The sequence below is a fragment of the Argiope bruennichi genome, chromosome 1 (assembly GCF_947563725.1).
Source record: "Argiope bruennichi chromosome 1, qqArgBrue1.1, whole genome shotgun sequence".
Lineage (NCBI taxonomy): Eukaryota > Metazoa > Arthropoda > Arachnida > Araneae > Araneidae > Argiope > Argiope bruennichi.
In genome coordinates this window covers 72402296-72419593 of record NC_079151.1, presented here as the reverse complement: position 1 = coordinate 72419593, position 17298 = coordinate 72402296, and the positions used below count along the sequence as shown (strand labels likewise).

Sequence of the window (17298 nt, the reverse complement as noted above, 5' to 3'; positions counted from 1 at the left end):
GAAAGCTTTGTAAGAAAAGTCATAAATGATCTGAATTTTTCTCCATACATTCAGTAATATATTAAATGCTCAGCAACAAAAAGATGTATATTTTTCTTATACATGAGTAGAAAATGAGGGCAAATTTTAGCTTTTATTTTCATCTCTTGTACTATTTGTAATAAGAAAACATTGGTGGTGATGGGATTTTCTTGTTTTAGTGCTGAGCTACATATGTAATAATAGTATTCAGGGTTTAGTCTGAATCGAATAAGTTTCGAACATTAGATCCTTTCAAGAAAGTATAGTTAGTCTAATTTCCATTTCCTTCAAACACTAGAAAACATCAGAAATTCTTTTGAAAACAATCGATCAAAAGGAAAAATATTATTAATTTTATGTATTATTATTATGTATTATTTATTAAGAATTATTATTATGTATTATTTATTATGTATTATTTTTTCGATTCTATAGTTATCTTTTACACGTTATTATTACTTATATTGTAATTGTAACTTCGATCCGAAAGTAATCACTGAAGTAATAAAATTTTTATAAATAGAATTACTTCAATTCAGATAAACTTATTTAAAAATTAGAGTATGTATTTATTCATTGTCTTTTTTTCAGACAAGACATTTCAGGAACATTTGGAACAGATTTTGGGAAATTGAAGGAATAGGTAACAAATTATCCGTCATTTTCAAAGGTCCTGGCTGGTCACCTGGAAAACCATGGACAGGAAACATTGAAGACATACCTCATGTAAGATGCTTCATTAAAAACTCATTTACAATTGTGAAACTTACACGTAGTATGTATGAAAGTTTTGAATTTCCTAGTTTAAAATATCAATAAGCTATATCGATTGATTCCTTTGTTCTAAATTGGTACTCATATTCATTTATTCAAACCTCCACTTCAAGCTACGTCGGAATTACAAGTACTTCTCTATTATCTATACTTATAATAAAGCTCAATGTGTGTGTGTGTGTGTGTGTGTGTTGGCGCTCTACAGGCCAGACCATTTGACATACAGCTACCAAATTTGGTACATGTATACCTTGGAGGTTGGGAATGTGCACCTGGGGTTTCTTTTTTCGAATTTTTAATTAGAATTTTAATTATTAATTAAAAACTAACTTTCCCGCCAAAAAAATCTTCCATTTTCCCCACCGCCAACTTTTCCGCCAAAAAAAATCTTCCATTATCCCCAGCGCCAAACGAGAAAGGCTTCAGTTTTTTTTTTCTCCCAACAGTAATGAGGCTAGGGTTAAAAATTTTCGGCGGATTATTTCAATCGGTTCTGTTTATTTTCTTAATGTTTGATGCATTTAAAATTAAACATTGTTAATGAATCAATCTTTCAGATTCATTCTGAAGTACTTTTGAATTAAAATAAAACAGAATAAAGGAAGTTAAAAATTTCTAATCCGCATAGCGTTACCCCAACTGGCGTAGAAAAAATCACGTATTTGCGTTACGCAACCGGCGAAGAAAATTCACGCATGCGCATTCTGTTCTGATTGTTGCCATGACAACGTTATCAATGGATGATTTAAATTATTTTTGGGTTAGTTGCATGCTTTTGTAAGTAAATTGTATTTATGTTAGTTATATATTTTTTGTATATGCTTATAGTTTTAAGTACATCGTTTTTTAAGTAGTTTTTTTAAAACCTGTTTTCAACCGTTTATTTTAAACGATTCGTTTTATTTTCTTAGTGTTTGATGCATTTAAATTTAAGCATTGTCAATAAATCGATCTGCTCATAATGAATCTAAGAAAATTTTGTTGACCAACTCTTGAGATATTACATAAATTTAAAAAGATATTCTTTAGTGCCCATAAAGTTTAAACGCTAAGTGACTCTATTTTCAGTAATCAGATTATAAAAAAATGCTTTGTTTCAGTAAAAAATATTATTATATTAATTGAAGATAAATTCTTTCCACTTTAATTTAAAGCATAAATTCTACCGTTTTCAACCGTTTATTTTAAACGATTCGTTTTATTTTCTTAGTGTTTGATGCATTTAAATTTAAACATTGTTAATTAATCGATCTGCTCATAATGAATCTAAGAAAATTTTGTTGACCAACTCTTGAGATATTACATAAATTTAAAAAGATATTCTTTAGTGCCCATAAAGTTTAAACGCTAAGTGACTCTATTTTCAGTAATCAGATTATAAAAAAATGCTTTGTTTCAGTAAAAAATATTATTATATTAATTGAAGATAAATTCTTTCCACTTTAATTTAAAGCATAAATTCTACGGGTGCTAACAGAAAATGAGAGAGATACATATTACGTTATGACTGAAGGCCTTTATAATATTATGAATGAATTATATGATAATCAAAATTTGAAGTTTTAAAATATTTTGATGAAGAAGCTATTAAAGTAGAAATTGCATAAAATATTTAATTATTAAAATTTTAACTAACATTAAGATTGGCGAACCAGCTGGTCGCCAAAGGCGGCTAGTTTAAAATAATTTGACGAGAAAAATTATAATGTAAATGAGGGATTTCAGATTAATCAGCTACCTAGGGCCATTGGGTTTGGAGAATTCGTAGACATGTGAATTCAAAAAGGTTATTAATTCATATTTCCACGAAAAAACTTATACAAATTATTTCAAATAAATAAGCTTCAAATAAATTATTATTTCAAAAAAATAAGCTTATAAAAATACAAATTCCATATATTATAAAATATTAAGCTATTATGTATGTTGAGAGTGATTAGTTAAAATCATATTTAAGTGTAATTGTTTATTTATAATACATCGAAATATTGATTATTCGTTTAGTTTTATCATGCTATCTTCTCCTTGACTGGTCTTATAAAATAATAATTTCAATGTTATATCTATTTGAAAATTATAATTCCTTTATATCTATTTTAATATTTAAATGCTTTTATTTGTAAGTAAAGAAATTATTAATTATGGCATATGTTAAATATTATAATAACTACGGTACAGTTTTCGAGAACTTTATTACTTTAACCCTTTTCTTCCGATGATATACAAATTTCAAAATAATAAATGAATAAAAGCATATATTTTTACAAAGTTATTCACCTAGAATAAAAAATAAAATAAAATAAATTATTGCCATGTTAATTAATTAAAAATGTAGTGAACTGCGAAAATTGGCTTGATTATTTTTTAAAAAGAGCCTACTTGGGGCAGTCAAATGCATGAATACACTTCTGCAGACATTTAACAAATCCCTTAGTTGTAAAAGTAATTTGGATTAATTCACAAATGTTGCATATAAATTAAGAATTAAAAATGGGTTATAAATTCATAAAAAATCGACTGCCATAGAAAACTTTACATGATAAATTTTTAATCATTATTAAAATGTTGTTAATTTTTGAGATTTATTATATATTCGAAAAGTGTTATTTGCCGCTATTCACGCTTCGATAAACGTCTTCTTTCAAAAGAAAACTTTGATAATGGTTTTTACAAGAAAATGACTGATAATAAATTGTTGTAAAGATTTATCTTTGCAAAATGTATAGTTAATTTTTGGAATAAGTAGACATTTTCCACTTTCCAAAAATATACAAATATCTAATTTTAAGTAATGATACAAAAAATCCGACATAAAGAAATCTAAAAATGATGATATATTTACTGAAAGAATTACCGTGTTTACTTATTAGATTGCTGCGCCCACTTTCAGTAAGAGATTATTCAAGATATTTTTAATTCAAAAATCTGCTAAGTTGTTCATTTGTTATTAATCAATTATTTACGATGTAAATACCACCCATGTATTGGCATCCTAGACTTTCGGATATTAAAATTCACAGCACAGAATTTTACTTTCAATCGCACAATTATTTTGCTTTTCCATGAATTATCTAATACTGACATGAATTACTGTAGTTATGATAATTGCCATTTTTAAATATCATTGCCAGTCTACTAATTGAAAATAATCATTTTCATCATCTATCATTATATTGATTACAAATTCCCAGTATGAGTGATCACAAAGCCGGGTTCTTCTTTCCGAAGTATTTAGACCACAGCGAGGAGGTAAGGTCTCAGCTTCGGAATCGGAATATTTCAGGTTTGAGTCTCCATTTCGTCGTGTAAGCGAGTCTGGCGCAAGGGAAATTTGCCGGAGACAAACGACCTTCCACTGGTGTGGTGTGAAAGTTTGGAGAGGGGGTGCCGGCTCAGGTGTCGTCTTCATCATCTGACCGCGGTTCAAAATTTCGAGGTTCGTCCCAAAATAGCCCTAGTATTGCTTTTAAACGGGATTTTAATATAATTAAAATGAAACTAAGTCCGACGTATTCATCTACTCTTCGGGGGCATCTAATCTGGTGACATGATCGCGACTTTGGAACCGGAGGCTTTCAAGTTCGAGACTCGATTCCGCAGAAGATCCGTCGTGTAAGTGATCCCGTAGCATGCTAAACCTTCTTCCCACCATCACCGCCAGCGCGATGTGGAGTAGGGGGAGCCAGCCCAAGCGCCGTCCTCGTCTTGTAACCGCGGTTCAAAATTACGAGGTCCGTACCAAAATAGTCCTAGAGTTACTTTGAAAACGGGACGTTAATATAACTGAACTTTAAACTCATCCAATCTTCGATGGAATCGAGTTTTGATATATTATCTTCCAGCTGCAAACAGCAAATTCCTACTATCATATCTAGAAAAAAAAAAAAAAAAATACGTACTTGAATATTCAGAATGAATTCTCACTACACTTTTGACCAAATAAAAAATATTTTTCTCCAACAGCCTGCTCCTGAGTTCGAGAAGTATAATCCGCAGTTAACATTGCTGGACAAATCTTACACGTTCATACACTTCGGCTTCCTTATTAACGCATATTACATGCTGGCTCTCAACATGTCGGTAAGACTCATTTCATTGGCTACTTAAATCTAATTGATTTTGAAATTTGTCTTTTGTTAAATAATTTTGTTATCTCTCTATGTAAAAATTATGAAATTTCTCTTTGAATAATCATTTTATAAAAGAATTGCCATTTAAAGTTATAGTTTCTAAAATGAATATAAAGATCGATCTATTTCCGACACTACCTGAAAATAGCAATAAAATCTATTGCTAAAAACAAAAGTACAGATTTGTTTACAATAAAAATTTAAATACAGAGAGCAGATCATTTTTTCCCATTTATCTGATGAATAGTTTAATAATCTATACTTATATAAAGCTCAATGTGTGTGTGTGTGTGTTGGCGCTCTACAGGCCAGATCGTTTGACCTACAGCTACCAAATTTGGCACATGCATACCTTGGAGATCGGAAATGTACACCTGGGATCTCTTTTTTTTGAATTTTTAATTAGAACTTTAATTATTAATTAAAAACTAACTTTCTCGCCAAAAAAACCTTTTCATTTCCCCACCGCCAAATAAGTAAGGCTTCAGTTTTTTTCCTCACTCTAATGAGGATAGGCTTAACATATTTTTGGCCGATTATTTAAAATAATTATATTTATTTTCTCAGTGTTTGATGCATTTAAAATAAAACATTGTTAATGAATCGATCTTTCAGATTCATTCTGAAGTACTTTTGAATTGAAATAAAACAGAATAAAGGAAATTAAAAATTTCTAATCTGCGTAGCGTTACCCCAACTGGCGTAGAAAATTCGCTCATTTGCGTTACCATAATTGGTGTTGAAAATTCACGCATGCGCATTGTGTTTTGATTGTTGACAACTCTATTTTCAAAGGATACGTATTTGGTTTTGAAGACAATATGTTTCCGACCCATTATTTCAAACGATTCTGTTTATTTTCTTAGAGTTTAATGCATTTAAAACTAAAGATTGTTAATTAATTGATCTATTCATGATGAATCTGAGAAAATTTTGCTGAAAACTCCTTGAGATATTACACAAATTAAGAAATATATTCTTTAGTGCCCATAAGGTTTAAATACTCATTTACTCTGTTTTCAGTACTCATATTAAAAAAATGCTTCGTTTCAGTAAAAAATGTTCTTATATTAATTGCAATTTAACCATTTCCATTTTAATTTAAAGTATAAATTCTACAGGAGTAACAGAAAATTAGAGAGATACACATTACATTATGGCTGAAGGCCTTTATAATATTATGAATGAATTATTTGACTATCAAAATTTGAAGCTTTAAAATATTTTGATGAAGAAGCTATTAAAATAGGAGTTACATAAAATATTTAATTATTAAAATTTTAACAAGCATTAAGATTAGCGAACCGGCTGGTCGCGAAAGGCGGCTAGTATATAATAAAGAAACATAAGAACAATGCTCAAAGTACGCAAATACAATTTTCAACATATAGGCAAAATCTCACATTTCACATACATATATATAATTTTCACCATATCTCTCGCTTACTGTTCCTTCGCGGATTCAAAACACCTCCGCACTTTTGGGCATGTGTTAGAGTGCGTTTATTTAGTCAAAATTGGGGGTGAGAGGAGAGAAGAGAAAGGAAAAAGAGACATTTACATTTAACAATGAAGCAAACTCTTCTCTTCCCGGCGACTTTTAAGGTCTTATACCCTTTCGGGTATGCGGGCCATCGTGGTGTAGATCAAGAGCAATAAAGAAAACTCGGATTATTCACGGAAAGCGGGAAAATGTTATCGAAAAAAGATTCTAATTCACGATAAAATATTTTAGAAAAGTTTTTATTTCTTGGAAGAGGCTTACACATTAAATTCTGACAAATAAATGGAAGATTTCTGTTCTTAAAATTCGATCATTCACTTTTTTTTTTTTTTGCATACTAATAATAATTTTTTTATGTTAAAATGTTTCTTTTTTTATTTGTTATTGAATTTTTTATGACATTTTGATATTAACTAAGGTAGATAACTACGGCATTATAAAAAATATTCTCTACGCCATTTCTGAAAGCTTTTTTGTCACTTGAATTTGCCATATAAGCAATCAATACTTAAATTTGAATTAAAAAAATAATAAAGTCAGAAACGACACCATATTCACATACACGGGAAAAAAAACTGAACGATAAAGTATCTACTAAGTGCGAAAAGCAAGGCCAAAGAATAATGGACTCCTGAAATGTTCTCACCCCTTCGAGAAGTAGAACCGTCGAAAAATGGTAATCGCGGGATACTGAAATGAACAATTAACCAAGACTTTGTATTATTCATATTTTAACCTTATAATATTGTTAAAATCTTAACTTTCTTAATCTTAAAACTATGTCAACCTTAAATCAGTCTTTACAAATGTGTAAGTATTTTCACCATTACTTCCAATTCTACTAAATAAATATCTGCTATTCAAGTTTATAATTTTTACTATTTTTTTTGTCTCCAAACTTTCAACATGATCGGCAAATTAGGGTGAGTTCTTCAATCAGAAATTAGCTTTACTCCATAAGAAAGATGTTTCTATAAAGGATTCACTTTTTTAAAAAAAATCTTGGTGCCACATTTTTTAAAAATTCTTTTTTCTTTATCCGGAATTTATATACTTAATTATGTTAGCTCAAGAAATCGCGTCGTTGAAATAATGAATTTCGTTAATTTAAAAAATATGTCTGTAACAAAAAATTTTTCTAATACTCATTTAAAAAAAATAAATTAGACTTAATTATATCATTAAATATTTCTGAAATCGAAAATACTGCAAACTTTCATAAAAAGAATAATAGCGTCAGTGGATCTAGTGGGTTCTAGAACTTGTTCTTGTCGTTGAATTTGAATTGAATGTTTTACAATTTTCATTTGGCCCATTTGACCCGTTCTTCCTATAAAATCCCGCCATCCAACCACCTGTTTATTCTCCCACTGCATCAATTACATAACATCGGTCTTTTATCGATCGAAAATTCGCATAAACAAGGCGTTCGATAGAACGCCATCTATCAGTGACTTCTCATGACATTAAAGCTTTTGCCACGTGCGCTCATCTTCAATATTTTTAAATTTTTCATTTGAGGTTGCATAAATTTATAAATATAAATGCTGACAATATTGGGAGATAATTTTTAAAATTAATTTATGGCACTGAAATGAAATGAAGTATAATTTTGATTGATAATTTTTTTTATTAAAAGCAAAAAGTTTTTAATAAAAAATTTATCACTCAAAATTATATAAAATAAATGAAATTAAAAAAATGCAATTAAAAGACGCAGTACAAACGATTTAAATATGCATCATTGCTTAACTATTTTACATGACGGATAAAATATTATTTTTAGAGCAAATTTTTATTATTTAAGATCTTTTATTTTAAAATTGATTATCCATGTTTATCGGAAGGCTGATGCATCTAGAAGAACGTTTTTAACTTAATTACACTTCTTCTAAGTAATCTGTTTTAATTTTGAGAAATAATTCATGCATTTAATTAATTTTAAATGTAGTTATAATTCTAATATTAATAATAATTTATAAAATAAACTACTATTTCGTAAAATATTGCTCTATTTTTCTTTTATTTTGAACCTTATTCGTATAACACATTTCACCCATTTATTTTCTCTTTTAGTAAAAAATTATTCTTAGTTTGTGTTTTGTTTTAAAAAAAGTGGTGAAAATTCTATTTTTTTTAAACGACGAAAATTTTAGATAAGTGCTCAATAAGATCTTACCATTTTCTTACGAAAGTGTATTTTTCGGTGTAATATATTTACACTCATTTAATTTACGAATAAATGTCAGTTCGTAACTAATTACTAATTTCAACATTATTGATATTTCTATAATCAAATTCTATGACGTCCGAGTACTGTATAAAAAGTAGTTGGATTTAATTGCAAAGAACTATAAAGAATATTTTATTTACGAAATAAAAGAAATATACATAAATTACCAATTATTTTTGGTAAATGTTTGAAAAGTTTAACTTGCGTTCATAAAAATTCCATTTTCCGAATATTTCTGGTTTTTATCAAGGTTCGCTTATGTATATTTGAAAAAAAAAAGAGTATGACATTGTACAATAAAAACTGAAGCAATTAACAAACTCAGTACAATTAAACTGAAGTTATGGGTTGGATGCATTACGAAGAAAAATATTTTCAATATTTTTACAAAAACTGAAAGGAATCTGTCTCATCAGATGAAAACAAAAAATAAATCAGAATACTTCTAATTTATTTATGAAACTTTTGGCAAAAAATTTTTCATTTAATTTTTAAGATATCATCGAGTATTTCTTATTAACTTTTAAGAATAATTTTTATTTCTTACCTACTTTTTCTTCTTTATTTCTTTATTCTTCTTTTAATTCTTACTTTTCTTTCTTACTGAAATTAAGAGCAATGTATTCTTTAGGAATGAGAAAACATTCTGTAATGTGTTATTTTGACATTGGAAATAAATAACTCTGTTGTTATTTCCTTTCATTTAGGTTTTATCGAAACTTACGACAGGAACAAGTGCCGCGTTTATTGCCTATTCTTGTATTTCCATGGGATTTATGCTGGATAATAGGTAAACTCTAAGCTTTTCCTATGATGTTATTTTTAAGATAAGATTAATTTTAGTACTTTAAAATAATTTTGATTCTCAAATATTGTTTAATAATTAAATGTATTGATAAATACAATTTATTAATACAATTATATAAATTTTATAACTGCGTTTAATAAAATAATAAGTTTTAAAGTGAATTACATAGTGTAATTTCAATGACAAATACACCATATAAATCAAATACAGAGAAAAATGAAATCCCAGCAATAAAAAGTTACAGATTATTTTAAATTTGTTAAAGATTTATTCTATCACTTCCGAATAAAACTATTATTTTGTAGTTTTAATTGTCGATAAAAATTGATTTTAATATGTAGTAGAATATATTTACATGAATGGTATTCTTATTTGTTTTCAAGAACAATATTTATATTGCTAAAATACAGTATATTACCAATTATTCAGTTTATAAATCATTCATTTTCTTGTGTGAGTAAGACAATCACAAATTCAAGCCATCGTCAAGGCGCCTATAATTTTAACATTCTTCTTTTATTTTAATTTTGAACCAAAAAGAATTATTTAATTATTATTTTATATATGTTGAAAGCAAAAATATCTAATGGGATTATAATGATATAATATCGATTTTATAATCTTGTATAAACATTTATATCGGTCCGAAAATATTAATATATAGACAAATAGCGGAAAAATCCTAAATTAAATGTCCTTAGATAGTCAGTGATTTAATGTAAAGTTAGATTATGGTATCTAATATGATAGTAATGCATCAGATTTAGTTCATTAATCATACAAAATATCAAATAAAATGCATAATTTTTAAGCATTAAAATAAATAATTAAAAAAATACGAAATTAATTTTTGCACGAAATTAAAATACTTACATGGTTAATATTTTTAAAGAAGAAACATCTTTTGTATAAATTATTATGATGCAGAAAATCATTTTATCATCTGAAAAGTATTTAAAATTAAAATAAAGGTATTATTTGAATCAAATGAATTTTAAAAACCTCCTATAGCAAAATTTCTCCATAAGTCACTAATATTTTATATACAAATAATTCAAATTTTATTCACAGATATTGAAATTTAAAAAAAGGTTCTTAGGAACATTTTAAGAATTAATTAAACAGCCAATTAATTAAAAGCATACTATTTACCCTCTCATATTTTGGCAAGGTCTCTGATATTCCAAAGCCACTACTGCAATTTAACGTCTATTTCATATGCACATACTCAAAGTTTTATCCTCTTACATTCGTTTAAATTTCAGTGTTAAATTTGTATTTTTCTTTTAGGCATATTTAAACCGTAATACCACTTTCATTTCCATAATTTTCTCAATTTAATATTATTTATTTATTAATTCCTAAAAGACAAAGAAAACAGACGATTTTGACAGCAATGTTTGTTTGTTTTTTTCAAATTTAATTAAATACGCTTTAAGATTCTTTTAAAAAGATTTTTAAAAAAATCATTTCCTAACGATATTTAAAAACCCAAAACAGAAATACCAAAATATAAAGGTAGAGTAGTTCAGTCTCTCCGTTACCTGGCAACGGAGTATTTATAGATCTCTTTACTCCAAAATCGCTTGCGCCGATTCAGTTATTCGGGATGATATGAAATTATTTAAGTTGCCATAAAAATACTGCTTTAGAGGTAATTTTCTCTGAAATTACAGTGGAGAAATGGGGAAAATTTTGGTTGGTGTGAATATTTAGTTAATTTTGTCACTGAAAAGTTAACAGTATTCTTTCTCTTGTTTTAAAGCTGAATATTAAAAGTTGCATGTTCGAATGCAGGGAATGTGAAAAATATGCACAGTTACAATGACTTTCTTTCGTTTCAAGACAATACACTTTTAATTATTTTTTTTCTTTTTTCCTTTTTCTAGCCGCTATGCCCCACCTTTCGAATTTTTCAGATGTATTCTATATTTTGTGCTCGACAAAATCATATTTCCAGAAGTGCGAAGTTTTGGTTCTGCTCCGGTCATTGTGATGTACGCCAACCGGACTCTGGCTGCCTTGTCCATTGTCTTCTGGATAAGTCTATACCTCTATGAAAATCTTCGCACGATTTACAAAGAGAAAACTCTGTGAGAATCTCCAAAGATAATTCTATTTTTAAGAAAAGAGACGTTTGATGAAAATCAATCAAACTTCAAGAAAGCCTATTAAAGAATATTCGTTACATTGTCGAAGTGTTTTACAGATATTAAACGACTTTTTGATGTCATATCTATATCTGCATTGTCATTCAGTAAAACAATGGGCTGTTTATTTTGCTAAGAATTTCTTCTATTCCTCATTAGTGCAATATTTTTGTATTCTTCGTCTACTGAGCACATTAATTGCAATGTCACTCGGCTTAGTTGACAGGTAAAATCCCATTCGAATAGATTGCAAATGAGTGCTGATAAGTTTAATGTCCGTCAGAGAAAAGTTTAAACAACCTGTTATGTGATCTTTTGAAAAAGAACAATAGAGGGAAACAACATAATAATTTATTGCTAAATATATATACATATAATGAAATATCACCGTTTAATAGTTGGGAGATCGTTGTATTTTTGTTTCGTTTTTCAATTAATTTTAATTAAGTTATTAAATGATTATCAAATGAAATCCTATTACATTTTTTACTTATTACATTTTTTATGGATTACTTATTACATTTTTTATTTAAAGAAAGAAGAAATTATAAATAACTAATTAATGTTCACTATTGATTAATTTGATTTAAATAATTAAGTTTGAAATAAACTTTTTAATTGTTGTTTTTTCATTTTTTACACTCGTTTATTTAGATTTGTATAATTTTTTGTGGAAAAATGTAACAAGAATAGAAATTTCATTATATATGGTTAAACTTTTAAATATGCTTTTATCTGAAAAACACACACATTAAATTAAAGAACTATTTTTCATGAAGCATTATAAAAACAATTAACACGCAAGATCAGCATGAAACCAATAATTTACCAGTGAAAATTTCACTGTGGATCCCTTTTTTGTAGTTTGGATAATGACAAGATCGTCTTTCTCTATAATAGATTAATTCAACTATCCTCAAATACAGACATTATTTACCATTCTGGAGACATAAAAGATTGATTCATATGGAAAAAAAATAAATTATCGTCATTTATTTTGACGTTAAACTCAGTTAAAAATTCAACATGTCTTCCGAACGTGAAAGGCGAAAGAGGTTCAATTTTCATTTCTAATAGTTTCACTCTTAAAATGTAAATAGTTATAATAAGTAAAATAATCTTATAAAAGAGACCAAAAATAATAGTTTTTATTATTTCGTTTTAATCACGTAATAAAGCTATCATTCACAGTGAGAAATTATTCCCAGTGCTTTGAATTCTACAAACACTACATGAAATATTGTGTTCACTGTTCTTCAGTGAAACACTTTAGAAATCAAGGAGGTTGTTTTATTCAAATCTTTACTTTTAGCTCATAATTCATAAATTCAGATCATCATATATGTATAAATAAATAAATTAGTTTCAGGAATTTAATAACAGAATGGGAAATGAAACATTTTTTTTGTCTTTAATTGCGTGTTTAATTATGAGTTCTTCTTTATTTAGCAAATTAGTATTATTTAAATTTCAAACAGTTGTTTTTCTTTCATCTAAAGAATTTGCTAAAAAAGATTTTTTAGAATTCCAGTCAACATAAATAATCAGAGGATTAAGTTATGAATGATTTTCTTATAACTAGAACATAAAATGATTCTTTAGAGAACAAGTACGTTGCAAATTATTGCATTTATTTATTTTTAATTTTTTTAATTTAATATTTTTATTTTAGTACAAGAATTATGACATGTCTTTCAAAAATATATTTTGCTATTTACTATTAAAAGTAAACGTCATGGCATTATTTGTTTGAACTAAAATAAATATACTGTGTTAGTTGCTGTTATAATGGCATTATTTGTAATAAGAAATTGTTTGAAATTATTAAAAATATTAACACTCAAAGTATTTTAAATACAATTTCTCAAGAAATTGGAATTTTCAATTGATGGAACTATGAATTGTTTGCCTACAATTACTGTGAATTTCATAATAAAATCGCTGTAAATCATTAAAAATATTTTCTCTAATCTTTATTATATTTATTTTATAATTTATCTTGTTCTCAGTTTGTAAGAAATTTTTTTTCGATTATCAAATGTGAATCTCCTGTATTTTATAGTGAAATTATTTTAATAAATATACATACATTTTCAGTTTTCCTATTTCTTTAAAACTCATAAGAACTCTTTGCTGTATTCATATTTTAATAACAAATTATTATTAATTAGACATATAAAAGCGTTGTATAAAATAATAAAAAAATAACTAGAATTGTAACAGGCCATTATAATACATTTCTTGTATTGAAAAAGTTTTCTCATTTCGATTTACAACAATTTAAAAGAAAGCAACAAAAGAAATTCCTGGAATTTTCTTATACTTACTAAGAAATATAAATTTGTATTATTAAATTACACTATTGACCAATAATAGTTATGAAATATACAATTAGCGTACGATATTTGGTATTTTTTTTGGTAATTGGTGCTCTGGAATGTGGTTATTACACAAGCACCAGAAAACCAAAAATATATTTTCGATTTTTTTTTTCTCCAATAGACTGAAGACAAGGCCTGATATAGAAATGCAATTTTAGTCATAAAATCACATACCAAATTTGATATATTCAAGTCTTTGCATGTTTCAGTTATTGCATTTATATGCTTGTGAAATTTCAAATCAATGGACAGTCTGCCCTATTTGAGAAGAATCTACACTTTAAATTTTTTATAAATAAAACGTTTCATGAAAAGTATCAATTATCAATAATTTCTGGCGACTTCAGCTCATCATCTTCTCTAGAAAATTCAAGATGAGCTGTACTCGCCGTTCCAGTACAAGAGGTTAAAATACTCTCATGTGGATTAAATTAATTAAAATAATCGAAACGATTTACAATTTTTTAAAATCAATTATAAGTTTTTTTTATTAATGTAGTAACTTTTATTTTTCTTTCAAATGGCATAAAATGACCAATAAATAAAACCGAAATAAAAACAACAATTTTGTTTATTAAAAATTTAATGTTTTTCCCTAAAACTTTAAAAACAATAACTAAAACTCCTGCCCTCGAAATTCTAATTTCGCCATGTTTTTGCAATTCGTTAGGTGATAACTAGAACAATTCTTCATAATTTAAAGTAAGAACATCAGAATAATTTTTATTGATTTTTGATCAATTCTGTTCGTGATGGGTTCTAAGATTTTCTTCGCATTTATGCGCTGTAAAATGCTGGCAATATTCCTTTCACGTTAGATTATGCTGGCTTAATGTACCACATATTTTTTCTTCACAAGTAGTGAAATAACAGAGTTCCAACATTTATATCATTAGAATGCCGTGCAGATACTGTTAGTATAATATCTGTTGAATATTTGAGCGTCGTATAGTACACATTGAGAAAGGGGGAAAATGTGATACTTCTCCCTGCTTTTTTCCGTTTCTTATACAATGTAAGTACAATTAATTTATAAATTTTTTTATTCCATTAATACAAAAAAAATATCACTTCAGATACAAAAGGATTGCTCATTTCCTTTTAATTTTTTAAATTCCAAATTTTTCTTAAACGGTACTTTGATATTGCTGATCTGGCAAATTTTAAACGTTTATCTCTATCTGCTTTCAATAATTTGTCATTAATTGGATATTAAATCATTTTTATTCATTTATTAAGCGAAAAAAATTACTGAATTGTAGGGCTTTTTTTTGGAATGATTTTGTAAAAAACGTTGACTAAATAACGCAAATTTTTTCAATTTCCATATGTATTGAAGTTTGTGTGATGCGATGTAAAAGTTTGAAGATTACTGGATAAAGAACAGAATACAAGATTCAACTGCCCCCCCCCTGAAAAAAAAGTTTTAGTACAGCCTTAAAGTTGAATACTATTTTCCGAAAAATACAAATGTTCAATCTATGAAATAAAAATCTGTGTTTATTAATTATTTTTTCAATTCTTTATGTAGCAGCATGTTTACATATACTTTTGTTTATCTATGTAAACTATTGTTGTCAGTTGTATTGTTATGTCTGTTCAAACTGAAACTCATGTCATGTATCAATACGTGACTACAGCGATGTAGATTACTAGATCTTTAAAGCGATAATTACAGCTCGTCTTAAAGTTTATGGATCTAAGGCTGAATCCGAAATCTTTTACAAAACACCAAAAATAGATTATTTCAAAGAAAGTAATGAAAAATTAAAATAAATATTAAAGAACAATAAAGAATAATAAATAATTAATGTAATCGTTGTAAATCCATTAAATAAAAAAACACCAACAAAATCTTGCAAAACCTTATCCTAAAAATTATAATAAGTTGTGTGGTTTTATGTTAAATTTTTAACACGTTATCAAACTGTAACATCTTAAGGAACATTATTTGTTTCTTTTTAGGTTTTTTTTTTTTTTTTTTTTGCTTTATTTATAATATTATCCAGCTTTAAACAAACATGAGGGCAATAATTTTCGGAAGAATTTTGTAATTTTAATTCAATGTCACGTGAAGGCATGAATTGTCCCTCTTTTCTTTTAACTTCCTCACCATACCAGTGGAAGGACCTTTTAAACTTCTATAGAAAATTTGTTATGAACTAGGCCTATTTACACAATGGATCTTTGATAGAGTTGGCTTATGAACTTACATTTTATCTATTCCAAAATCGATGATTACTTTCCATGTCTCTGTGGCTCATTAAGAATCATATAAAAAGGTTTAAAGTATCTCTTTTCTATTATATTAATTGTTTTGCAGCTGCGAATTCGTCAACTGTTTATTACCAGCTGTTCACCGAGAATATTGATCGTGCTTAATAATAATAAAAGCTTAATTGTATAATTTGACGTTCATGATTGCCATGAAGCTTATTTTTTAGCTTTACTTCCGTTTTGTTTATTACTTCATGAACATTCCTAATGAAGTTTGTTTCCATAACATCAAAGTGCCATTAAGAACGTAATTGCCCAGTAATCTATCTTCTAATTGTTCATTGTCTTTCGTAGCACTGTTAACTTCATTTTCTTATTCCTCAAGCAAATTTCACAGATTAAAAATCTGATATTTTTTCCTACGCTTTTAATTGTTTGTTTGTTTGTTTCTTATGGCACTTGCCACTGACAAGCCCGCTGTTACGAAGACAGCGATTTAAGCCTGAGGGGAACGTCTCTTATTTTTTATAGCAGCGCCAACTAGGGCCAAGAGTACGACTTTGCTACTCACCCATAACTCATTCGCTTGCACAACCCCTTTTTACAGGAGGGCACATTCACACATCTCGCAGATAGAACAACAGAACAACCATGCCCAAACCGGGACTCGAACTCGGGACGCCCAGATCACGGGGAAGACGCGCTACCCCTATGCCAGGACGCCGGCTCGATTTTAATAATAGAAGATAAGGCACTGTGTAATACTGATAAAAATAATTAAATCAGTTTTAATCATCATAATGAAATATTGTTGAAACTGGCGCACAAATATTTTGTCACAAAGAAATTGTCAGAAACTCAAGAGAAAAAAGGCAGTCACTAAAAAAAACATTTCATTGTTTTTTTTTTTTTTCTTAATTTTCAAAACGAGAAAAAAAAACATTTATGTGCTATAATATCAAAAACTGTCGGAAAGATCTTAACAATTACTCCAAGTTACACATTGATTTATGTTGTGCGTAAAAAGTACATGAATAGGGTCCATATAAATTACATGCAATTTTTTATTTTCATAAAAAT

The 17298-nt window shown here is 27.6% G+C and overlaps 1 protein-coding gene across 3 annotated transcripts in view; it reads left to right on the top strand.

Annotated features, from left to right (window-relative positions):
* Positions 1-12086, top strand: part of LOC129979068 (alkylglycerol monooxygenase-like) — a 105399-nt gene extending 93313 nt beyond the window's left edge. For 2 of the 3 annotated variants that reach the window (XM_056090687.1, XM_056090685.1), the window contains exons 8-11: positions 613-747; positions 4759-4875; positions 9370-9452; positions 11360-12086. In XM_056090687.1, coding sequence (XP_055946662.1) covers positions 613-747; positions 4759-4875; positions 9370-9452; positions 11360-11567 — 543 coding nt within the window. In that variant the 3' untranslated portion in view covers positions 11568-12086. The remainder of the gene's footprint in view (positions 1-612; positions 748-4758; positions 4876-9369; positions 9453-11359) is intronic. The other variant, XM_056090686.1, reaches the window with a different exon arrangement.
* The last annotated feature ends 5212 nt before the right edge of the window (positions 12087-17298 follow it).